A 27,908-nucleotide genomic window follows, 5' to 3' on the forward strand; every position below is an offset into this window, starting at 1 on the left:
AGAGAGAGAGAGAGAGAGAGAGAGAGAGAGAGAGAGAGAGAGAGAGAAAAAGAGTGAAACAAAGGAAAAACATAAACAATAGCAACAACAACTTATATTAGAATTCATCATTCAAATCCATATCCGATTGGTAGGAGTCGTTGATTAGAAAAAAATCAAAATAATATTTAAGTCGATAATTAAGTGGCGCCAAAGTTTTATAGGACAGAACTGAAGAAGATGTTTTGCAACATTTAGTTAACTTATACATTTGTATATGTTAACTTACAAATATATTTATACATATATGTAGATATGCATTCATATGTATAAACATTTTTACCTATAACTCTTGACAAGAAAATCATAAACTTTGTAAGTAATCGGTGCTGAAGCTTAGTTGACGTAACACTTTTAATAAAATTGTCGGTTTTAAGAGTTTCTGTCTCATTAACTTTGGGACAAAAATGTCTTTAAGGTTTTTCAAAATGTACCTGGAAATACTAGAAATTAAAGTTCTCTACGAATATTCAGATTATGACTATTATTGTTATTCACCTGTTTGTATAGAAGTGTACTTTTTGAAAACATTTGTATAACCATAAAAGGTAACATTTTAATTGACTTCTTCGCCTACTTACTTTACTTGTTATTGCATTACTGAAGCTTTAAATCATTTGTAAATAGATTTCAACATTTTTTTTCTGTCGTATTTCATGTCAAACCATATTACAATGCATTCTCATTAAAGAGGAATTTCCGTTGACTTAATCGGAATAGAAAAAATTTGAATACGTTTATATACATATTGCCTCCCTCTCTTATAGCCACATGCACATTGTAGGACAATCATCTTAAGTATATATATATATATATATATATGCATATATTTTTCTTGTAATCTTTCTATCAATATCTGGCATATTTTCTACATCTCAGGCAGTTTTTTTCCCTTAAGATCTCAGCATTTAAGCTATTGATCACCACTGTGTCATGTTTTAGTTGTCTATATTCGTCACAGTGGCTGCATTAGGTTTTCTTTGCGTTAAACTACGCATCGCATTTGATCATCATTAATAAGGGGAATCGAAATCGTCTGTTCAGGAAGTGAACCACCAAAAAAAGGAGAATTTTTTGACATGCCTTTTGGGTGGAAGGAAAGGTAACAGACTTTATTACATTTATATTTAAGAGTAAAAGCAAATATTAATATTGCGGATGATAATTTTACGAGGCTCCTATCCATTTAATGCGGTTCTACATGCCGACATCTAGCGAGGTGCGCAGAGCCTTTTCGAAAAAAATGGGTTTTTGTGCTATTGCCGCGTATTTGAACGAAAAAGTGCAATTTTCGATAGAATCAGGACCTTTTTTGTTGGTAAAAACAAGCGGAAACACTATAGTGTGTGTATGTAAGACTATAGTGTGATGCGGCCAACCATTAAACACCCGGCACTGCTTTGTTTAATGCATATATTCGTAGAAAGACCTTTCAAAATAAGGGTTTATAGGGGGCTTAATCGAAAGTTCCTAGGCTGACGATTTGATTTTAAACAAGTAAAAAAGTTATAGTGGGCCACGATCCACTATTAAACAACCTAAATCTCTCTGCTTAAAATATAACGGCTTTTCGAACGAAGGCACTGTATGGAATTGGTCGGAAGAGTGGTCCGATTTAATTTCTGACAGCGGTTGTCCTTGGGCCCAAACCTGTTGTTGTATCAAATTGCATCATAGTTCATAATCAAGTTCAAAAATCAAGATCTGTAGACTGAACAGACCAACTTATATTGACTCAAAGAATAATTTTGAATTGATGGATCGAATCGATGGGATGCATCAATGGAACGATGGGTCTGTTTCAGATCCTTCTGAGAGTTGCATACATTCCCACAAACTTAACATACTTTTGTACCATAGTCGAAACATTAGTCGATTTGTGCCCGCATCGTAAAGTCACTCCCGACTGAGAATGCCTGCTCTCTCGCAATTTGCGGGAGGTTTTAATTTTCTGCATCTCATTTTTTCCTCCTTATAAACATAATGTATGCCCTTGAATTTTTCGATAGTGATGGGTATTAAAAGTTTCGTCTTAAATCAAACAAAATTTATGATTCGTTTTTGAAAAATTATTTTTTTTATCACAAATTTACAAATTGATTGCACTTAATTGGCTTGAGGTCACATTTCTTTATCACTTTCGTGTGATCGCAATTAATTATGCAGCTGAATAAAGTGTACACGTGAGTTGTCTTATGTAACAAAGCAGTAACGAGAGCGTAAAGCTTATAGGCGTTAGAATTTACCTTATTTCCCTAACCGCAACCAATTAGTGAATAGATAAAAAAATGAGTGGAGCACTTTTGCAGAGAAATCTTTTGGGCAGCCTTTGGTTAAGACCTTATAATAGACGTAGATATATATGCATATATATATATATATATATGTATGTATATGCTTATGAATGTGTATGAATTTGAAGTAAAAACCCATTCAGATTGTGCCTTACTTAGTGCGCAATCACTTATGTTTAAGCCATGTTTATGAGTTAAACATCATCAGCTCCGGCACCAGTTGAATTTCGACGGGTTTTCAGTAATTTAAAATGGTGCACAAGTAATGAACGATTTCTATTTAATATAACCCGTCTGCCTACACACCTTTTTAAAAGCCGTACCACATCTCAGTCTCAGTTAATAGCATGTGCCAGTTGGGTAACTGACATATACCGGCAACAAGAGTAACAGCGACAGGAACAGTATATGTGGATACGTACTGGCGAAAACCAGCAGCAATTGAATGTTGAAGTTTTATTTTTAATATGGATAGAGTGTGTATGTTTGTAGGTATTTGCTTGGATTTTCTTCGCTAAAGTGTGATGGGGATAGTGTGTGTGTGTGTGTGTGTGTTTTTTTTTTTTTTGCATTGGCATCAAAATCAACATCGTAACAACACGCTCACACATTTCATACAGCAAATATAATTTACAGCTGGTAAATCAAATATTTAGATTACCCCAAAAAAAAAAAATTGTTGTTATTGTTGTTCGCGTTGCAGTTGATGGTAATGGGCTGTCAGCTACTCAATCACTTCTATAAAACCAAAACACGGCCGCTTTAACTTATCAATACAAATATAACCAAACTTAACTGAAATCTATGCGCTATGCGTTGGCTTTGGCTTTTACTTATCCATCGTAGGGGATAATAATAAAATATAATTGATTTTATAGCCTAATTTGATTTATTTTAAAGTTTTCTTTCGGATACTCGATTCCAGCCATAAACTGAATTAAAGTGACTTACTTATTTCTTGATCGGAGATATGTATTCGTCGCAGTGTATTTTAGGTGATTGTTGCAAGTCAAATAAAAAATTTAATATACATATTTTTTCCTGCGATAGTCATAACAATTCGGTTCGGCTAAAATAATGATGTTTATTTTATTCGGCTACGCGTTGGATATTTGCCTTATAAGTGTTCCTTTCATCTGTTCTTATATAATTTATGTGCATCTTCTATGTTTTCTTGAAAAACCCGTAGCACAACTGACAAAACATTGTTAATGAGAATGATTGTGAGTGAGCCACGAATGAACCACTAAACAGTTGGACAAACAATGAAAAGAATTCAATCAATTTTACATCGAATACATACACACGTATATACGCTGCTATATTCCTATAAATAATATAAAACGCAATTTTAACGCATAGCGTTTAATATGCGCTAAAGCACAGCATTTGCCTTAATATTGTTGTCGCTTTGCTTTAATGGATGCATTTGCAACTTAGCAGGCAACTTGATGGAAGATTTATCATTCAATCACAAATGTTTATGTCGACGTCTCGTTAAAAAAAAATCAATTTCTTTACAAATTCTTTCATAACCGATACGCCTCTCTCCAGGCAGCTCTGCGTTTTGCTTTATAACTTGAATGAGGTTAAATTTTACATTTTATTAGGCTTTGCTTAGGAAATATACGAGGTTGGCGGGAAGGTTCGCTTGTATTCTAAATGAAGCATTTGAGTTTGTAACTGTTGCACTCGTATGATGGATGCGTAGTTTAATTTCAATTGCAAGATGGTGGTTACAAGTGGGTGGCATTCTAGCAAAATCCCAAAGATTTTCTTTGATACCAAAACTTTTGGAACGAAATTTGGCAAAAAGTCTTTGGCAGGTCCGCACATTTACAACCTCAATGCTCAACGTGTCATATAAGTTTCTGCACGCAACCGGTGCATTACTTCCTTTCTGAAACTCATATCAAGTACCCCTCTTAAATGCACTCTACTCCCTTTGCATTTCGCAACTAATCAATGAAGAATATGGAAGGCAGCTCTCTTGTATCCCAAGACAACTCATGACCTCTTCTACCTTGAATGAAGAAATAAATTTGCTTGCAGGTAGTAAAATACGACAGAACTTTTCCGCCAACCTTCTATATTGTGTGGGTATATGTATATAAGTTTGATTGCATACTGTAAAGTCATTTATTCATCTGAAATCTATAAAGTACGTATGAAATCTGCATGGAAGCTGTGCCGTTCGTTTGCAACCCATCATTGGTAGGTGCGATTTACTAACACTATCAGTCTTCTGTAGTTCCATGTAATATAAAATGAAATGTTTTTTTATTTGCTCAATGCGAGGTTGATGTCCTTTCAGTAGGAAAGAAAAGTAAAGACTCAAGTATGTGTTCGCTTGCCGATCCATTCAAAAATACGTATTCCTAATAGTTAAACGTCTGAAATAACGAGCTTCCACGCGGGTTCAAACCTTAGGGCGGTAGAGTATATTTGGTCATAAGTGTAGTGAATGCTCAGTAGACCAAGATATAACATGGAGCGATTGGTCGTATGCATCGTACATATGACGCACTCTTTCTCTTTCCTCACTTCTTTTTATTCGTCATCGCGTTATAAATATAAGGCGCATGCCCTGAATGATGGATTGTATAAAAAAAAAAAAAACAAAATTTTTAATATATTTATTTATTATTCGGTAAAACTTAAGTAGAATTAGTTCACTAAGCGCGTACGTCTGAAAATCTAAATCAAGTAATTTTATGGATTTACTATGAGACGAGTATATGTAGCGTCTGCTTACTCTAAAATTGGTTTAAGTCTATACCTTTCAAAAAAAAACTCTTTTATGTATATATGTATGTGTATTTATATACAAAAAAAAAAAGTCTTTGTAAAATAAATGGACTTAGGACTACTTAGTGGCATATACTCAACACGCGCTGCTCATACGCATTGTATATATGTATAAAAATATATCATAAATATGAAAAATTTAGAAAACACACATACATATATTATTTAAATATATGTAAGGTAACTAATAATATTGATAACATGAAAGAGAACTGAGAAATGATCGATGTTTGCACATGTTGTTTTACGTTATTCGTGGGTGGTTGGTGCCATGTCTCGTCGTTAATTATCGAATAAACCAGCCAATCAACCAATAAAAATAAAAATAAAAAACCGCATATAATTTATATTTTAATTAGTAAAAATGCGGCATTTAAGGGCCTCATAGACAATTTTCACTTCATAAAGTTACAATGATTAAAATACATTTCATGGATGAAACTATTGAGAAATTTAATAATTTCTGCGTTATGCTGCCATTGCTGGTCAAATAAATCAAAATTAAGGCAACAAGTAAAGGTTAAAAGAGTAGATGTGGTGTGCGTGATGATAATTAGTAACACGTGAATATGTTTTCAAAACGTTTCCACAGTGTCTGATGATACATGGATTACTTTCAAATATTTAATCATTTAAATTTGAGGTAAGCACAGCCACAGTCACAAAGTTCCGGTCTCAGCTGTCAGGACGCGATGTGCTCTTCTTAGGCTCTTGAAATTGGTGGTGAGGTCGTTCAAACATTTTATAAGATCGTGGATAATACTTTAGATAGCATACAGCCGCACTTCTATTTGGATTTTCCAAACAGTTCTGACTCCTCACCTTTCACTATTTTGCCCCATGGATCTTTACAATTCACGGCTGACTTGATAACAGCGTGACTATTGAAAAAAAGTCGCTTTTTCCGATATATCTACTTGGCGCTTTATTGGGGAAGCATTCTTGTTCTTAAGCTGACTTATGAACGAATCAAGAAGTATTAGCTAATTTAAAGCATCTTCCACTTAATTTTTTAGAAAGCCATAACAAACATCATTAGGTGAATTTGATTGTTATTTCCCTGTATCCCAACGAAGCTTTAATCTCTTTACCATTATATGAATATGAACGAAATAATTAGAACTATTTTCTGACTTTTTCTATCGTATACAACGGGTATACGTAGAAAATTTCAGTTTAATATGCTTTACATTTTTAGTGTTACATTCTTGCTGAATTGATCATAGCGAGTTTGCGAATATCGAAATGGGCATACGTCACAGTTGTGGAAGCTGCTAAACAGGCTTAAGAATATTGTTGTGATCGATCATTATGGCGGCGTAAAGACCTTTATCAATTGATATTAAATTGAATTAAAAATTTCGAACTGATTACAATTTAAGTTCAAGTTTAAGCTGCATTGAACTCGTATTGGGTACTAAAAAAAATATGTGAGAACATTTTTTCCTTTTTTTTGTTGCAAAAATAAAAAACGTGACTATAGTTAAAAGTTATAGTTTTTTAACGTGTTTTTCGCATGTTGTTTCTGCTTCTTTTTTTGTCGAATATTCGGTAAATGGTAAGTCATATATGTTTTGGCCGATAAGCTAAAATGCTTTGTGCTTGCAGTGGACGATACTCTTCCTTTTGTAGGACAACGGGATGGAAAAATGGACTGAATTTCTAGTGTAGCGTCGCTAAAACAAGTGTAACGTTAATAATTATCCAAAGTCTATCTGACATTTTACGAACTTATTGAGTGATGTATTATATCCGCAAAAACTATTTATCATAATAAGTAAAATTTCAATCCATGCGAATAGTCAAACTTTCGATGAATATGCTTGTTAAGGATATAAGGATATGTGATTATTCATTTGAATTCCGAGATGTCAAGCTTCAACACAGATTTAATTTGTTCTCAAAAAGCGTGAATTCGCAAAAAAACGCTTCATTTGCGATTTTTCTGATCACATTGCGAAAAAGACAGTTGTAAACAATGATGACCACTGCTTTGGTATATTCGAGAGAGAGACAATTGTGGAATTGTCCTTCTTTGTTGTTGTAATTCAATGAAGTCGAAGCACAAAAATGGAAGTAGAACGTCCTAGTTTCCTTTGAACATGTAAAAGATGTATTCACTGCAGGGATACTATTACCTCCTTTTAATTATAAGACAATCTTTAACGATTGGTCCTCTAAACAAACCCCTAGTAATCGACACAAGTGTAAAGTTGTAAGGATGTAACAAAAAGTTTAATATTGTTTTGGAAGATATTTCCTTCCTCTCGCGAACTCATAGCAATCTATGTAACCATAAAACATTTCCACTCACATTTTAGAATAGTAGAGTTATACCAAACGCTCTCGCTCCCCCTCCCTACTGAATATACCTGTTCAAATATTTCAAATTAAAGTATTTATCTTATAAATAACAATTAGAATGAGATCATATTACAGAAATACTTTTAATGTGAAATCAAGATCATTATCATTCTTAATAATATTACAACTTACTCACTATACACTACTGTTGCAACTAAAAATCTAACATCATCATCATCATCATCATGATCATTGCTACATTACATAAAAATAGAAAGACGTGAAAACTCTTAAGTTACTATTTCTTAATGTAGTCTGGGATGGTTGCTATCAAAAAAGAATCTTAAGTGAAACTGTATTTTAAATTAAAGAAAAGAATTAACTGTCTATCGATTTCGACAGTAATTTATGAGATCGGTTTACTTTAATTAAATGCGTATAGTGAATACGATTGAATTGAATGGGATCAACTAAACCGTCAATATGGATTATATTTAGGGGCAAAAAAACAACATTTCAACGTTGACACATTGTCAACTATATTATGGCTTTTAGTTTTCCATGGAAATGGAACTTGAACTGGTAACCAGTTCGTCGAGCGCTTAAGACAAAAAATCCTTGGCATTAGTTGTAATGAAATGTCGTTAGAGTTGCTGCCCGTTGCCCATAATAATGAACAACCAAAGAAGATTTAACATTTCGTTTTCATAAGCAGTCGAAAACATACGGACATATATATATATATATATATATATATATATATTTGATATTTATACACGATTACATGACTACTTGCCTTTATGTCGATGACGTGTGTTGTTTCTTTATTTAGCTACTTATTCCTCTATATTGTGCGTGTCTTATTTTGGCCCGTTATGGTAAAATGATGATAACTCCTGTCTCATTTTATATCCGTCCATATTTCATATTGAAACATATGATTTGTTCATGATGATGATGATGGTGATGATGATAATGATGATGATAATGATGGTGTTAGTGATGATGACAACAACGATTACGATGGTGATAATGATGATGAGCCTACTTATTATAGCATGTAGTTATCGTTGCTTGTCTAAGTCGCTGGGTGAGTAAGTAAATCGTTACTTATGGCATTAACCGACATGACCGATTTTGGCATTTACCGCATTCCTTAATTATTACGGTTTGTCTTTGTTTTTTTTGCTTTAATAGAGAAAACCACTTTTTCGTTTCAAAAAAAGAAAAAACTGCTAAGCAGCAAGTTAGGCAAAGCAGTAGCAGGTAGAGCTTTTTTCGATTTCTCCCAGTAGCATAAAGATTATTTCTTTCGTTTCAAAAAAATAAAAAAAAGAAACATTCAAATTCTTTTTTCACCTAATTTAACCGCATAAATATCGATATCTGTTCACTTTAGTAGAATAATCTGACTTTGGCTAATTTTTGCTTTTTTTAAATCCTTATAGACTGTGAGAAATTCTTATTTACTAAAATTAATGCATACATACATAATTTTATATATGTTTTCGTTTGCAGTGTCGACAAGAGGATTGTGTGCATCTGTAGCTCGGTGCGTGTGTGTGTGTGTGTGTGTGTGTGTGTGGTTAACCCAGAAACACACTACACTATTATATACAAGTAAACAAGCAAAAGTTACAGCTGTGTGGCGGCGGTTGATGATCGCAGTGCTCGTAAAAGTATTATTTAGTTTATGAGTTCAAATCCTCCGTAGACCCTTGAAAAAGCATAAAATTTTTATCATCATGCATTGGTTATGCTTTGGTTTCATAACGGTGCTGTGCTTGAGCTTAAAACATGTGGCGTCATTGTCTTTGGATCCAGGTAAGTTTACCAATATTTAAATGCCTACGCTTGGTATGTGTTTTGCTAAAATTCACGCACGTAGACCGCAAAAAAAAAAAAACAAAAAACAAAAAACCAAAAAAAAAAAAGTAAAAGCTGTTTGTTTTATGATTATTTATTCTGTTGTAATACTTAGCGATTAATTTATTATCAGTTAAAAAAAAGATATTTAAAGCATTTACATGCATTTGCGGTTTGTTTCATTCTTTGTCGTCTGACTTCTTATAGTGGCTTCTTCAGAATTGGAGCAGTATATAAAAAAGGGTGATTGCGTTGTTTCGATGCGTCACATACGGTTAGTATTTTTAAATTTTTGTTTAGATAAAATTTCACACCTTTCATACTTAATGCGATTTGGTTTCGATTTCGCGTATTCTTCTTTGCCTTTCAGACCGAGACGTAAGCTGCACATATCTATAGAGGCATTGTTTATGATTGATTTTCCCACGTTAAAGCATAAGATGTCGTTTTTTTTGGACCGCAAACAGCAAAGGGTTACCTTGGATATTAGCTCATCCGGTGAAATTGATTCGGTGCATTTCGATATTCCTCATATCAATGAAACAAGCACAATACGCTCGTTGGCTTTGCATTTCCATAAAAGTCGCATTTCGTTATTGGTCGATTGCAAAGAAACTGCAGCACATGATGTCGAAATGAATTTCAATCAATTGTATACGCAAATGGATGATCCTGTGGTTAAATTGGTAAGTTTTCTTTTTCATTTAAAAAGAATATTTTTTATTGCCATCTACATACACCATCCAGAAATTTGTCAAATATATATATGAGACAGTTGCAGAGCAAAAAATGCCGAAGTTTTAAACTATGTTGTTGTTGGTCGGCGAAATTTCACTTTCATTCGAAGTGTGATCGGGCTATCTATTCAAAGTCTTTCTCAAATCCTTTCTTCCTATTATTCTTTCCTTATATTAATTATCTCGCTAACCGTAGGCTTAAACCTTCACGGTAGTGTACCGACATTAAACCCTCAGAGACATCTGTTCCTACCTACTATTATTCTCGCTAATTTGATTTGAACACCGTTCAAAGCCAAACTATCGTGAGGCGCTACCATAGCCGATTGGAAAAGAGTCGTTACAACCAATTTGGTGTTCACTTGTTCAACTGCCAGACCAAAATTAATCTTAGCTGTTGGTGCTCAGTCGGTGAATTATTTTACTCACCCAAGACGTGATAGCAGCTAACTTGTCGGTAAAGCCATAACACTTACCGAATGCACATACGCCTCCCCGATTGCGGCCACTTACCGCTATGTCCTTCTCATTGTTGATCTCTTCCAGACAAAAAACATTTGACGTCTATTCTTTCTTCTTCTTGCATCCTAATGAACCTTCGCATTAGGATGCATTAATCTTCGGATCTTAATGTACTTCATATGTTCTAAGCCCATTAGGTTCTATGGCATCAAATGAGGTCGCTATCGTATCGGCCTTCAGATATCCCGCACACATGTCATTACTAAGAGCAAAAATGCATATTTTTTGAATAAATTGCAACCTGATCAATTAAACAAATGATTAGAGTGGATATGAAAACTTGAGAAATCTTGCAATTACTAAAGATTTCTTTAAAGAGGGACTAAACGGGAGGCAAATTTAGGATATGGTGATGGATGTGTTAGAGAATAGCGTTTATTCATTCTATGAACACACTCTCGCCAATGTTATCAACAATGAAGAGGTCAAAGCATTGTAATCCCTACGATGTGTCGTCACTTCACTTAGGCTGATTTACTTGAGTATGCCGTTATATAGGGATTTAAGAATTTAAGGATTCAATCTTGCAGCGTCAGTCAAAAAAAGATTATGTTTATAAAATTTGAATCAAAAATCCCGTTCGAACGCAACTCATTGATCATTTCCATTGTTTTCAAAAGAAACAACACTTGTTATGGCGAATTGTTTATATTAACAGCACGATCTTGATTTGCGAACGTAAATCTTATGGTGCCGTGATTAATATAATCAACATCGTCTAAATGGATTAGGAGAGAAAGTAATGTGGTTAATAGTCTTCAAGCGGGCAGAACAATCACAAATCTTTTTCTTAAAGATTTTACTTTAGGTAAGAGACAAATTGACTTACGTGAAAACGGTGGGACGGCAAAAATGAAAGAAGTTTGCTAATTATGTATATATATATGTATGCGGATATTAAATGGGTATGTCCGTGTGCAACCCTCAGTGCGGTAAATCATTATACTGTACTCGCGTGTGGTCGTAGGTATCGCGCGTTTTCTATCGGTAAAGTCATAACATTTGCTGTTATTGGTCGACGGGGTGCGATATTTTCCAAACTGCGACAATTATTCCTCAACTTTGTCTCCACATTTTTTTTTTTACCGTTACCTTGTTGTATGTATGTGTATGGCACATGCTCTGATTGGTCATGAAAAAAATAAAATTCTTTTCCCAATGTTTCTCATAAAATGTGGAAATTTGATAAGTTTTTTAAAATCTTAGCCATAATCATTTCAGAGATGGCGTACAATGCTTGAAGGGAGAATATATTGGAGTATAAATAATAATAAATTTGTTATTGTGCTTTGAAAGGCAGCACTGTTCTGCGATACGAATTGATATATTATCTACTATAAGATATCTATGACCACGTAGTGCATTAACAAGTATATCTTTTTGAGTCTTTTAAAAGCACTTATGTGCCGGATACAGAAAGATTCGGTTGAAGCCGAATTAAATACCTTTCTTCTTTGAGCTTTTAATTCTCAAATTGTGCAAAATGTTTTTTTTTTTTTTGATTTCTTCAAGTTTCGAGAGCGTAAATATCCTTTGCATTTTGATAGCAATGTCGATAGCGCTTTGCAGCGAGCCAATTGTCAAAAGGGCGTGCATAATCGACGTGGCAATCGTCGTATGCTGAAAAATAAAATATCTGAACGGGGTAAGCATTTTGATATCTAAGAACAATCAATCGCATTAAATCTTTTGCATTCGATAGACTTTGAACAAACTTCAATTATTTGGTTTTAGAAAAAAACAAAAAACGTGATGTACGCAATTGGCTTAACCGTGAGCCAGGTTTGCATACGGAAAAATATCGCCAATCAGAGATACCCGTAGATATTGAACAGCACAGAGGCGATATACCTATGATGGGTGGCGACTGTGAAGGTAAGTTAATTGCAAACATTCGCTGTATGTATGCATGAAACGATTCATCATAATATAGTGGCTTTTAAGCATTTTTCAAAAGGACATAATCTTTAAAAAAATATAAAGAAAAAAGTGCTATAAATTGAATGAAAGAAACATTAACAGTGACAGCGTTATAACATAAAGAATAAGAATAAGAATAAGAATAAAAACTACAGGAGAGACTTGAATGTTTAAAGATTAGCTTTTAGTAATCAAGTGAATGTATCAGACGCAATCACAACGAGCACACAATCATCATTAACAGTCAGATTACAACACAACCATAATGTATATATATTGTGTTTATAGTATGGCCTTAATCTTGTCAGTTTGTCTTCCCTGAGCACTTCTCCATGAGAAGCCAAAATCAACCTCAAAACTACTCGGCATACACTTAATGCATAGAACATTATGTTCAAGCACACACGTGATCATAGTTTTTTTTTTTATAGGCATCTCAAGCATTAAGCATTGGTTATAGAGAATGTGGGCCCAGTTAGCTTATGAACGCAACCCACACTTGAGTAACATAACCGCTGCACTTTGTGTGTCTTGTGTCTCTTCGAGTTTTATTATAGAGCTCACCTTCGACACGCACATACACATTCACACAAACGCAACCACTTTTATACGCTCACGCACACTTAACTGTTAAAAGCTAATGGCTTTAAGCAGTCAGTCAGTTGCAGTTTGTTGTGCATGTGTGTGTGCAACTTGTGCGTATTGAAGATTGTTATTGTTTTTATTGTCATTATAAACGTTGTTGCTGCTCTTGCTGTTATTCTTAACGTTATTGTTTTTCTTCTATTTATTTATGTATGCAAAAAAGTATGTTTTCAAGTTTTATGCACCAAAATAAGAAAAAAAAAAATAAATAAAAACGAAGCAAACAAACAAACAAACTGCCTCATAATTTAATGTTTTCCACTGTCATGAGTTAAAAATTGCGACACTCTTGTCGAGCATGCGCTAAAACCAACAGCTGCTGGTTAAGCTGATGCTGTAGATGAGTTTTGCTCTCTTAACTTACTTTGCTGCGTTTTGTTGATATTGCTATTGTTTTACTTTATTTTGTTTTCCCTTTTTTTTTTTAATACTTTCCTGGTGGCTTTCGTTCACTCTTTGTTAGCCTTCTCCTCTTTTATTTTCATATATATACGTACACATGTATACATATATACATATTTTTCTAGACGCCCTCGCAAAATCTCTGAGCGATTTAATGGCTTTGGTGAAATTGCTTCGTGAAGACATCGCCTACCAACGTCAAGAGATTGCTTATTTGCGTATGCTTCTCGAAAATTGTGCAGGCTGTAAAGAACCTAAAGGTGACAATGATATACGCATCGAGACGACATGTCGCACATCGAACCCTTGCTATCCGGGTAAGTCTAACAGCAAATTTAGTAAAGATTTGTATTCAGTTTAAAATTAACCAAAAAAAAAAAAATAAAAAATAAATAAATAAAAGGAAACAAAAGGTTATATGCGGTTAGCATCGAATTTTGTAATGTCCATCGGTATATATGTGTACGAAAATGTGATGATGTGATGAAGATTTAACGGCGATCAGCTTGCCCCTTTGTCTTACAGGCAACTTATAGCTCTACAGCACTTGTAGAAAAAGGATATATTTAGTTTGTGTGGATGTAAGCAGTGAAGGACTTACGGCAGACCCACCTCCCATTATAACGACTTATGTCTATCCATTTCTCCGTCTGATGTCTGTCTGCAGATCGCAACCTTTAATATACTTTGATGAAATTTAGCCCACCAACGTAGTTTGGCCCAAGGATGAACGCTAATCAAAACGATTCCGATCGGACAACTTTTATGGCTACTTCTCAAATTACGCATTATTTTGTAAAATAGTCATACAGACAACTGTACGAAGTGAAATAGTTATGTAGGTCATTCAATGGTGACCCGTGCCCGCTAATAATGTTTTAACTATGTTCATCACATTTTTACTTAATTAAGGAAAAGAACCTAAATTTAGTTTCCAACTGATTTTCGACCTGAATTTTGACGAAGAATTTTAATAAACAAAAAATATCAGATCAACTATTGTGATAGCTGTACGCTTTAAGAAAACATCCATAAGGCATTGACTTTTGAACTAAATGTGGAAAGATTTGTGTCCACTTTGGGCTTCCAGACAAAATGTTGGAACGCAAAGAGGATTTTCGCTAATCATGTCGACCAAAAATACGTGGATGTTGCAGAGGGTCTCCGTTGCACATTTCCATGCGTTGCCCAAATTTAGCAAATCTAATATACCTTCTGTAGAGAGCATGAGAAATGTAAAAATTTAAGATATAAAAATTTAGACAATCGTTCAAGTTATTAATTAAAGAAACACTTATCTATAGGTACCGAATGCTTTGACTCTGTCACGGGTCCTAGATGCGGCCGCTGTCCCATGAGCATGGTAGGCGACGGTAAAATCTGCAAACCAGTTATTACTTGCGCTGATCGACCATGTTATGCGTAAGTATAATACAATACAAAAAATTCGCACCAATCCCTACGTGAACGTCCTTTTGTGAAGATAAAAAAAAAAAAAAAATGAAAAAGAAAAAGAAACAAACTGTGCATTTTGTTTTCATATTTAATTAGGGTGTGGTTGCCTTAATATTCGCGGTTATCTCTGTTTCTTTGTAGATAAGAGTAGTCAAGTTGAACCGCTGGTCGTTCTATGCAAAAGATGACATTGTGTGGTTTACAAAAATCATCAAAGGTGTAAAGACCGCTTGCTTGTTTACTTGTTTAGGGACATGATTCTTTTGTTCTACGAATTTCATTTCTTGACGACTATTTGTTGTGAAGTAAATTAAAAACATTTCACATAGATACTCTTAAGGAATAACTCATAAATTTAAAGCGATCCCTAAATGCACAAAAGAAAGACTGCATAACTGTGGTGGTGTAAACAAAAACCGCATATTCTTTATGCATAGGTTTTGAAATATGAAAAGGATCAACAGGTGGTTGGTTTAAGTGTTTGAATAAATTTACGGCTGGCTATTTAATCAAAGTCATTGTATTGTTAAGAAAAATGATAGAGAATATATTTAATGTGTTACTAAAATATTCTTTTAAAGGCACCTTCTTTACGTCACATTAACGAACAATCGTTTCATTCTTCTTTCTTTCCTTTTACTTTTTTGTATGCCCCTATTGTAAGGTTAGATATTAAAAGAGAAATATATCCCGCTAAGGAAATGAACTTCTTTTCGAAACTATACACATATTAGCTCTTTATATATATAGCATAGTGAAGGTGATAAGAAAAATTCACATCAACAGGTATACGTTAAATTAAAATACATATAATATATATATGTATATATATATATATATATATATATATATGTATGTGTTGAAGCGTATTTCTATTATTGTTACATTTTTTTAAATATACAACCATTGCGTTGACAACGTTGTTTAAATATAACTATTTTATGGAAATCAACTCAATAAGAAAAGTTCATAAAAAAGAACAACACTCACGCATGTCGCATTGAAGAGTGAATAAAATAGAAATGAAAAAAAGGAACGAGAGTAAAGCAGGCGCAGCTTGTAGTATTTTGTGAAACACGTTATAAATAAACAGATACTGCCTGCTTGTTTGCGGCACACTACCACGACGCTACACAGCACCTTCACTACTACTAGTATCGTTAAGAGCGTTAACGAGACTCTTGTACACCTACTACCGACGCTATCAACTAACAACTAACTGGCCTTTATGGGATATGATTTTTGATAATTATACGGGAATAGCAACAACAAACTTAAGAGCAATATGAAGGCAATAAATTCAAATATCAATTTCGTCTATAGTTTAAATGTAAAAATATTACTTTTGTTATTTGAGTCATTATTGTTGTAAACAAGAGCATCCGACTTAATTTATGTAAGATCAGGGCTCGTGACAATTTTTTTTGTTTATTTTTCTGTTTCCTTTCTTTCACCTTTGGCAGATATCAGTTGCATTGATGCACTGGCGTACTTATCATGAACTTTTAACTTTTTTTTAACGCAACGAAAGTTTCATATTTCATTCCAAATTCTTAATTGACGTTTACGACGTTTATTGTTATTATAATTTAAACGATACAACTTTTATTATACTAAAGCTTGTAAAACGTTTACGAATATCTAGCTTAAGGCAAAATGCCACCTTACAAACACGAACTTATTTTCTCGAATTAATTTACGAAACACCAATCAATGTATGGAAATAAATTTTTTACAAATGTTTGATAATTAGTGAGGTACAAGATTTTTTAATCAATTATCCAGAAACAAAACACATAAAACCATTATAGTGGGCCGCGATCCATCATTAAATACCCTACACTGCTTCACATGACGACTTTTCGAAGTAAGGCAAAGGGCCAAAAAACTTATCCGATTCGAGACATTTTTAATAGTTTTCGTCTATAAATCAGTGTAGCAAATTTCATTATTATATCTCAATACAGTTTAAATCGGCTCAGAAATTGATTCAGAAAGCGATTCTGAATCGATCGGTATAATAAAAAGTGGGCCAATCACAAGTTCTTTTGGGCTTTGCATATGTACGCAACAAACTTAATTTACGCTTGTACTACAAGTGGTGTAATGTATAATGACGGCAGCAGCTTGAAGACAACGTTACAAAAATAACACGAAACCAATAGAGTTTCGTTGCTTTATAGCACTGAATGAATGAGTCGCAAGAGTTTTTAACTTGTTTACAGGTGGCGTAAGATCACTCATAGAATATATCTGGATACTTTTATTGTTATTCAACTTCAATTTCAATTTATTTATTTCGTAGCTACAAAGCCAGATCCATAATTCGTGAATCATAAGCAAATAACGGCGTTTTCTGTTTTTACAAACGTATGTCGTACTGTAAGCGCGAACTTTGTCCGCGCACTTTGGTTCATTTGCAATACCAGTTTCTTATTGCAATTTTTCAGAATAATGGATGAACAGACAGATAAACGTAGCGCGTTGGAATTTTAGGCTGGTAAGTTCTCAGTGGGTATAAGAGTTTTAAAGTATCTTCGATATGAGCTCTGCGTGTTACTAGACTAACAGCCGTCTTTCGTGCACAAAGATGACGCAACTTGCAACGCATTTTGTTCTTAGTGATTTACGTAATTTGCAAATTATGTTTCATAACAAAATTTATATCGACTATTCCTACCGAATACCAAATGTAAGAAGAAGCCAGAAAAAGACTACAACAAAGAACTTTTCAACTGTCTTCTCTTAGTAGAGTAGTGACCGGTCGCAACACCAGAATATACCCTTAAATGCAATAACAAAGAGATCTTGGGATGATTAGCAACTCTATGTGAATTGTGGCTTCTTCCGGCCAAAAAGCAAAATGTTATCAAGCAAAATGTGTGAAAGATGCAAAAATGCAGGTTTCAAGAATATTTTGTTGTTGTCCCAAAGTAGTAGTAGTAGTTTTCGACTACTACGGATCTTTTTATAGGATAGACCGCAAAGCGAATATGATCTGACGAACGGCCAACAAGGCTTGGCTAAATTGGTCTTGTGCCGAGCAAGAATAATAATAATAAATATCTCTCGAGATCTGTGATGTGTTTGTAAGTTTCTAGGCATTATGACAAACCTAGTAGTCACTTACCTTTTATGGGTAAAAGAGAAGAGAATCTTAAGTCGCATTTAATTTCTTCTTTTTGCTTATGCGTATATTTAGTCAGCATTTGGTAAAATTCGATTTGATGCAATTTTTCCATATAATTTAATTATTTGATTACTTGCGAGCTGAGATTTAACAAATGTGCTGTAAATTATTGGAATTTATGGCTTAAAGAGCATCATTTGAGCGCCACCGCAGCGAGCATCGTCCACATCCAACACTATAATAATCATGATGTTTAAGAAATTATTTAATTGCTGATTTCAGTTTTAATTTATGGCCTTTGATTCGGTTACGCTATTAAGCTGCAAGAAACTTTTAAAACTGATAGAGTTTTCGTTTATTTTCTTCTTTTTTTTTTTTTTTTTTTGTTAAGTAGTAGGCGTGCGGTTTTCCTGTTATATCTTTTCTCCAGAAAGAAAAAAAAAAAAAATTTACATATTTCGTTTTTGCTGTTTTGATTATACCGTTACAATCGTGAACTAAGTGCGCCTTGTATATGTACAATGAAATCAAGAGATCTTCCTTAGCCACCCACATGCTTATAATATATATATATATATATATATGTATATATTCGCATTTGTACGTTTTAACAATGTGTTATAGTTACTGTTTCCATTTAAAATTTTAAATTTAGTGAATTTTTATAAACTTGTGTAAGAAAAATTAAACGTGAATCTATAACGCGCTCAGGCTTTCCCCGAAGATTACATAATAGACCCTTAAAGTGTATGTTAACAAAGTGTTTTCATCATTCTACAGGCTTCTTAGGTGAATAACTGTAATACGAATTTTATTACTTTATTTATTTATCTTTTTTTTTTCTTTCTCTTAACAACAATTTGCGATACAAAAAAGCATGTTTTAGCTTTCCATTGTGTAAACTCATTAAAAACACCTTCAATGATATGTAAATTTTTAAGCGTAAAAAGTGAACCACAACAGCCCACACCGTGATTACATTGTTCACATTTGCACGATTAAAGGAATGACAGCCGACAACTTATTTGCAATTTAAACGAAATGCGATTAATACGCAGTATTTACATTAAACACTACTTACTATAAGTAAGAGAGAGAGTTTGTAATTTTTTTAGGCTTTAGCAGAATATATGATATCCGTCACCAGGACGATGCAAGGAAAGTCGGTGAACTTGATCATCTTTAAATTTTCAATCGCATTTTGGTAGAAGTCTTTACAACACACAATTATACACTGGAGTCGATTGCATTTATGGCTTGTATAGACGATTTTTTTTCCAACACGTGAGGCACCACTAGATATCCTAGACATGTGGGTGGAAGCTCTCAAAAACAAGAGAGGAAAATGCTAGAACTTATGAATATTGAATCAATGTAATATACTTCGTTAGGGCAGCAATCAGCTTTGCCGTAAAAAGTCGAGGTATTGCATGTGTAGATGTAAAGTTTGTCTAACCAGTAGGCTTTAATTTGGAAAGGTCTGTTACACTCAACGGTAGTTCAACTTATAATAGAATGCAATCTGAAAACAGCTCCAGACCTCTGCAATGATGAAATGAAATAAATCTACTTTACCGAGCAATGAAGACTTAGAATTTGTGAATATGTGTCTGTAGTGTTTAATGGTTGATGACAAGGTAAAATCTATGACGGCTGTAAAACCTCTCTGTCTGCCTGAGTATCGAACTACATATTTTTCTATCGCCCTAGGCCTTAAGTGCCACTTGAAGAGGACCAGGGTCACCCACAATGGTCATCTATCTTTATATCTGATTCTTACTGTCAGTCACTAGAGGAAAAGCAGACTTAAAATTTTCTCTTTTCGTTTACATAAGATATAAGAAAGTAGCTAAACTGCAAATGCTGAAGAGAAAATTGCTCTCTTTCTCCAAACTTTATTTAGAATTTGAAGATAGGTTTCAATAATGAAATTTTGATGTCATTTTCGGAAATCAGGAAACTTGCTGACTGAGGCGTTATATATAAAGGGTGTCCCAAAATCTAGGCGAAATTTGAATTAAGTAAAAAACAGAGTTTATTTTAATTGTAATTTTTTTATTGAATCGTAATATGCATAGTATTAGGCTATATGTAGAATGGCACGTCCGTCATATGGCCTCCACGATATTGTTGACTTTTTTATCGAAGTTCTGATTATCAAAGTGCGAGAGTGCGCGATCAGGGAATGTCTCATGCAGTAATTAAAATGTCTTGCAGGATGTGGCAGCGTCTTCCTGCAACCAAAACTCGTTCCCATTAATATCATCCAATTTAGGCGGAAAGATCCGTGTTATTATAGCACGATATCGACCACCAGTAACAGTCATTGCTTGGTCAGCTTCCTTTTCAAACAAGTATGATCAACCTTCATCATATCAACAATGAGAACATATTCCTCTCTTGTGTAATGCTCGATTTTTACTAACCCTAAACTGTCAGTAGTCAAACTATTTTTTTTTTTTTTTTTTTTTTTTTTGGGTTGTCAACACTTTACCGCATAAATAGCGGAAAAGATAAATCTTGCGTACAAGCATTATTTTATTGGGCGAAGTATATTTCAAGATTCGTTACAAACGAATTTTTAACGGAATCATAACTTCCGATGGTGGGTAGAAAATAATTTCTGCTTACAATTTAAATGGGGAAACAAGGTTGAAAAGGAAAAAATAGTGACAACACAAAAACAACACAACAAAAACACCGACAAATTGTTGCTAAATAATTGCTCGCGATGCCAGTGTAATAAAAAAAAAACACAAATCAAATACTTACAAATTCGTAGAAATACTTGCTGTGTTACGTACATTTGTTGTTGTGTATTTTATACATACCCATGCATATAAAATAATTGTTTGTACTTTTGTTAATACTTATGTAAACATGTATATATATACATATACCTTGGTATCTGCGCACGTATGCATGTAAACATAAATTCACTTGTTAAACGTCAATGAGCCTCAAAGCGATATCTACGTTAAATTGCATGAGAAAAACAAACTCCTACATATGTACGTATGAATTAGAATTTAGTTTTTGCGGTGTGTTTTAATGTATACCTCTCTGAAAGCAAAATTATGAATATAAGTTAAATGTATTGTTATGGTCAACAAAACGATGAGTGCTTTTTGTTTCTTTTTTTTTTTGCTTCTTCGTGGTTCGTAAAGCGTTCGTTTCATGCTTTTCGCTTTCCTTTATGATATCCAAATGCCAGAGACCAACAAAAGAACATATGCGAACATAATTTAAGGGCTAACACATACTTATTCCTACCTAACCATTTTCAACCGTTCGTTGATTCTGTAAAGGTAGCTCAAGTTGGTCTTTTGGTGTTAATGGAGTTTGTCTGTAGCGGAGCCAAGGCAAAATTTGCAGCCGTGAATTTGCAGCAAATAACCGCAGCACATTCTTCTTCTTCTTTTTCTTTTTCTTCGTATTTAGCACTTTATGCAAAGTGTAAGCCGGTCTTGGGAAAGTACCATTTATTAGTTTGTCTTTAAATGGTTGAGTGAAAATTTTACTACTTCCCTACATAAAGCTATAAAACCGTGCAGGGCTAATACCAAATATTTGCATTCTTCAATATACTATGCAACGCCGTACGCCGTACGTGGCGCGGACAAACCTTGACGATATGTTTGCATGCTTTTTGGTTGATTGGTTGCCTGGTATTTTAAGCGTTGCTTGCAACTTTTCGCATGCAAAACGATCTTCTAAAGCTGGACAAACGCAAATGCTTGTTACGTTTTGTGTCTTTGGTTTTGTTTTGTTATCCTCGCATGTCATAATTCATAATTCCAATTTGCCATTTGCTTACGGCCGAATTAGTTTGGGTTGGGTTAGTTGTAAGCCCTAAAGTGACTACGATTACTACCCACTTACACATTTATATATGTTACACAAGTAAATATGTTCATGTGGATGCATTGTACTGATATACTGAATACTTTCAACACAATCTTGCTTTCAATATATTTGATATAAAAACCTTGTTCATCCCAATTCATCGAACACCAGTTGCAAAGAAGACATTAATAAACTGGGAAATAATATCATCATTATACCTTTGATCAAATTTTTCCTTACGTTGTGTATTTAATACATTTGTCGTCTTATAAGTGAAACTCATTTTCGAATATGTTTACAATGAGCACAGAAGGGTCCCAATATTCTTCTTTTTAGCATTAGAGATCTTATAAGATTTCCGTGGCCTTAGTTAGCTTAGCTATGTCTATTCACCCAACTGTCGATCGCTTGTCTCTTATTTTGAGCTGCAAAAGTCGAGATAAAGATCGTAGTTTATATATAGTTAGTAGAGGCAAGCGTAGAGAACAAGCGTTGATTAAAGAGCAACTGCAACTTCTTACAATCTGAAGAAGCGTTCGGAAAATGATTGCTATCAGGATTTAAATACGTGTTTATTTGGCAATGTGCTGAATGGCTCCTGAACTTGACCCATTTTTTTGTGTAACCGGCAACTCCTGCAATATTTTGTAGGCAAGGTGGTGATCCCGAAGTTCCCCAAGGGAAAGAATGGAATAATGTTTGTGTACGTTCAAAATGAAAATAGAAACTTCTGCAATGATGGGAAAGAGCACTACTGTTAGTTCTTCCTTTTCTCCCCTTGGATCGGTCATTAACTATTATTTTCACGCTTAACAGTCGGCGGGGAGGTGTAAATGTTAATTTATTGTCTATATATAGTTCTGAATGCACTATTCATATCCATCTGACAATGAACCCAGAACCGAACGAGTTTTAACACATACAGGTGGGTACATTGGTTGCGTAAACATAGTTTCAATCGACCAATTGCTGCGCAAGCACATAAGATAACTTTCCGGGTCTTCAAGCGAATCTTAGTTTTCTAAAATCTTGCAAAATTTTCTTTAATATGGACCAGATAGGCTCGAATTTTATTCGGGGGAGTCGGGGAAAAAAGATTTAAATTTCTTATCAATATCTACAATAGGCGCACATATCTCAGCATTACCGTATGAGAAAACAGTTTTGTGTACTCTATCATCGAGGAGATCCAAAGATTCGCTTCAAGACGAAAGTAGATTGTCTTTCATATATATAGATGTATTGTTTACGCCCTATCTCAGACGTGGTAGAGCTTTACTAAAATTGAGCGAATATATGCGACATGCAGAACGGCTTCAAACAAGTCTACTTTTTATTATACAAGTCCATTTAAAACCATTTTGTATAAAGACCGAAGCAAGTCTGTCTGTCTGGCCGTCCTATATTTGTTCATGTATTTTTGTACTCGACATAAAACCTAAACAGCGCGATCGCGCTGCTTGTGATTCTTCGACAGTTTTTTATCAAAACTTTCTGGTATTTCTCGACATGAAATCTGAACAGCGCGATCGCGCTGCTTGGTACTCAAACAATTAAATGAATATCGAAAGTTTCGATGGAAAGAATGGGGTATTCAAACCCTCTGCTGTACAACTGTTCATCCAAAACACAATTCAACATCTAACAACATTTTTAAGAATTTATAATAAGAACTATTTCAAGGCAGTGATTTCACATACAAAGTTATTTTAAGCATCGCATTGATCCCGTTTTCTCACCTCCTTGCATACGAGGTTTCGCATAAAGTATGAGTCATTACAAGGCAATAAGAATTCATTTTTGGTATTTCATGACGAAAATAGCTGAAGCCTAGTAAGTGTTCTTGATAAAGAGCTTAACGTTTGGAAGAAGAATATTGATGCGTTGGGTTGCTTCTCATATAAGAAATCTTTTTTTCGTTTATTTTATAATATACTTATGCTTTAAATAAAGTAAATACTCAGCTTGGGATTGTTGTTATCATTGGCGAATATGTATTTAATAGTTTCTACTTTTTGCCCGACTGTAACGTTCAGTACCTTCTTCAACTTTAGCAAGTGCAGGAGTTGATTATATCATTTTTTGTTCTTATTATCATAATTAACAATATTTATAGGAGGCTAGAGGGGCTTAGAATGAGTTTAATTTCAAAAAAAATTTATTATTTTATCGACTTTATCGTCAATTAACTTTCTTCTTTTAAGTAATGTAGTTAAATATTATCGTCCGTTGCTTAGCGGAGCATCTGCTGTCTGTATTAAGTAATGTGTGAACAAGCCCTAAATTAAAAGTGTACCTTTTTAGTCGTCCTTTGCTTTAGCAAAAAAACCAAAAAAAAACCAAAACCAAAATAAACAAAAAAGTGAAAAAAAGATTAAAAAGAAAAGAAAATTCTTTTTTATTCGCCTATGATTATATTTAACTGATAGACAGACAGACAAACGAAAGATAGACAATCAATGTGGCTGGTTTGGCCGTACGCCCAAGGCATTTCAAGCGTTACGGCGCACGCGCAACTTTAGATATTAATTTAAATGCAAGCAGTCAAACAACCACAATCATTTTACATCCCATGCAAACATATTCATATATACAAACATGTATATATATATATATATACCTAGATAAATGCCCACTTCTTGCATATACAATAAGCGCTTGTATAAGCCAACAAACTACGTACGTGTGTATTATTTATTCGTGTATATTTGTGTATGTAACAACAGTGCGTAGGCGAACTCGATTGTGACAGTTAACTAACGACTGCACATTGCATATGTATTGTATTCGTTGCTTGGTTTCTTTCCATCTCTCGGCGCTGAGAAACTGGGCGATTGTGTATATCTTTCATCGATATCGGGAGAGCAACGCAGAGAATGCATGCTAAACTTGTAAATATATATTTCCCTTTTTTTTTTTTTTCCTTTGGAAATTTTATTGCTTTTCTTTAAATTATTCCATGTAAAATCGAGTATTGAGTGAATATTCGACCGACCAGTCGTCGTTAATTTCTATCTTTCGTATAAAAAATTGTGTGAGAAAGTTGTAAACATACTAAGCATGCCTACATAATATACGTACGTACAGATAATATCTATACTGGCGATTACAATAACAATAATGCTGCTGTGATGATAAGCTACGCTAGCTGGAGTTCGTATTGTAAGCGAAAGCAACGGAAATTCCATGCATTCGTTGGAACAAATGTGTTTACAGTGAGTTACCTGCGATCGCAATGATTATGATTATGATGATGCCGGTGATGATGATGATGATGACGATGATGATGACGATGATGATAGCGACGACGATGATCGGTGATAATCTCTGCTATAAAATCATGATTGCATATCTATCGAAGCGTAACATATTCCGTGTGAACTTCAACTACAGAGCAAAAATCTCTTTCATATACAAAGTGATTCGCTTATTCATCTACATACATACATATGAGTGCTTATTGCCATTGCATGTGCTTATTGACAAATTTACTTATTTTATCCTTTTATAAATTGAGTTGGTGTTTGGAAAATTATGTTTACTTAAAAATTTTATGTTGTTTGCGTTGTTGTTTGTTGTGTTATATTGTGTTGTATTGTGTTGTGTTTTGTCTGCGGTTTAAAAATCTTTAATCTCCGCGGTTCGTTGTGTCAGTTTCTTTGATGTGATTAGTTGACTGCCTGTCTGCCAGGCATTTATTGCCTTTCTTCCTTTATTTTTTTTTTTTTTATATTTTTCTTCAAGTCAGAGCAACGGCCCACTCATATTGAAAGATTTTTGGTTTAATAAGATTTCCTCGTAAATTGTATACATGTGACCGTTCGATCAAGTAAGTAAATTACAATAAGAGAGTTATGTTTAATAAATCGTTTTTTGTTAAATACTTTCCATGCACGTGTACATACATATCCAGCAATACGAAAAACTTCGTCGTACGTACGCAATGTATATGTACTTTTTATGTGTACACCCAGATGCAAGTGCTCAAAACGTGCGTAAAAGCTCATTAATAAACACTATATTATAAGTCAACGAATCTTTCTTTCACGGCTATCGCAGACGTGAAAAGTGAATATTCATAACGTACTCTGTCTGCCATTTCGTTACATATCAGAAATTCTCTTGAATAATCTTAAAAGGTATTATATATATACTGTAGAGGGGCGAATAATCTTAGTACAAGGTGTTTATCCCCATCTGTCGAACAATAACTGAAATGTGCTTGGAACATGAAGTGCAAGCGATCCATTCGAGACACAAAAACATGCTAATTGTGCAGCCAAAATATTGTAGTGTGTAGCGTGACAGAGGAATCCTTGTGAACACAATGCCTGTGCATATTGTTTCTTAACCGCTGTAACAGAGGATTCCCAATGCCTGTCTGTATTGTTGCCCACCTGCTCGGCCGTTTCCGCGGAGACTAGCACTTTTTTAACTGGCAAAGTAAATCCGGCAAAGAGCGTCGCTCTCTAATTAAAGAATACAGTTATTAACTTTTTGGAACTTCGTACAAGTTCTTATATACAGTTAAAGTGCGGTATCAGCTATCGAACTCAGACTGGGAGGCAGCATTTATTGCAGTCGCTTAACGCTTAACTTGATAATGGTAACACCTTATAAGCCGCCTAGTTTGGCTATCAGCCTGCACGTAGGACATTGTTAGATCTTCCTCACTAAATGGATTACGGATTATCATAAATATAGAAGGTGTTGGGTTCTGGTCTCTCTTAGCTTAACAAACGCACTGGATAGAGTCTCAACAAATCCTCTCTCTCTCTCTCTCTCTCTCTCTCTCTCTGAACATTCCAGTCCTGCAGCAGTGCTTGTAAGCTTATGTGGTCACATATCTCAGATGGAAAACATTTGGTTTCAGTTCATGCTTTCTATTTTCCTTTGGTGAAAATAGGTCCAGCGCTCCAAGGTTGCGTTTTGGGCTCCCAGTTGCTTAATCTCTGCCTCTCTTTGTCCCTTAGGGGGATAATATTTTTCTGCTTTATAATGGCAATGCAATTGACTTGCATACCTTTGACTTCTCCTCGGCTTCTATATTAAAATATCTGAATATTCTATTGACGTAGTGGACTCAATGCAACGCCTTGTGCCTCCACATGGACAATAATTTGTCTCAAGCCACAACAATTGTTCAATTTGAATCTTCATTTGGTTCTTCGTATTGCGCATTCTCTTCTTAAATCGCTTGCTAACTATTTTATTGAACTTTTTCCGATGGCTTATGTAATTGGAATAGGTGTTACTCTATTGCCGATCATAATGTCGAGCTTAGAGAGCTTATTTACTCTTTCCTTCATCCTTCTTCAATATTCTCTGTCCTTGATGAACTTGCGTTTCGATTGCTAATCTATTCTACAAAATCAGTCGATCTCTGTCGCTCAATTTCTTAGTAGAGTGCTTACAGTTTTCAAGATAAAGCAGGAACCATTTTGAATGAATCCCGCATATGATGCTATCTTTTCCTCTGGAAGAGCATTTATTGTGTGTGTAGCTCGAAATTGTAACGCGTTAACCCTGGTTTTGAAATTCCCTGAATTCCTTTAACCCTTTAGAAGGAAATTGACCAGGGTGTGACACATGAATTTGTCTTGTTGTTGACACGAATATTATGATGTAAGATGATTACGTCAGTAGTAAAATTCATCTATTCACCGAATCTCAATGGAATGATAGAATGGTAATTCCAATACTTAACATTAATGTAAAAGTTGTTGCGCACGAGCTACGAAAAAAAGTCGTGCTTGAGAACTCATTGTAGTCTAGGCAATTAGGAAAAGAGGAAAGTGGAAAAGTGTTCACAATCTCCTGGAAGTTAACTGAAAAATGATATGCCTCCAAGTAAACAAAGGTCGCGCTTTTTGTTCGCGTTTTAGGATTTACTTATGACCTGCTACATACGGAAATCTGTAAGAGAGTTTTGCAGAAGAA

At 34.4% G+C, this 27,908-nt stretch overlaps 1 protein-coding gene across 2 annotated transcripts in view; it reads left to right on the forward strand.

Annotated features, from left to right (window-relative positions):
• The window catches only part of LOC119633006 (cartilage oligomeric matrix protein), a 37,953-nt gene that overhangs the window by 3,990 nt on the left and 6,055 nt on the right, over positions 1-27,908 (forward strand). For both annotated transcript variants that reach the window (XM_038026192.1, XM_038026193.1), the window contains exons 2-8: positions 8,964-9,269; positions 9,519-9,585; positions 9,682-9,997; positions 12,083-12,215; positions 12,305-12,445; positions 13,663-13,854; positions 14,842-14,959. In XM_038026192.1, coding sequence (XP_037882120.1) covers positions 9,191-9,269; positions 9,519-9,585; positions 9,682-9,997; positions 12,083-12,215; positions 12,305-12,445; positions 13,663-13,854; positions 14,842-14,959 — 1,046 coding nt within the window. In that variant the 5' untranslated portion in view covers positions 8,964-9,190. The remainder of the gene's footprint in view (positions 1-8,963; positions 9,270-9,518; positions 9,586-9,681; positions 9,998-12,082; positions 12,216-12,304; positions 12,446-13,662; positions 13,855-14,841; positions 14,960-27,908) is intronic.

This window comes from Glossina fuscipes, unplaced genomic scaffold, assembly GCF_014805625.2.
Source record: "Glossina fuscipes isolate IAEA_lab_2018 unplaced genomic scaffold, Yale_Gfus_2 2, whole genome shotgun sequence".
NCBI classification, from domain to species: domain Eukaryota; kingdom Metazoa; phylum Arthropoda; class Insecta; order Diptera; family Glossinidae; genus Glossina; species Glossina fuscipes.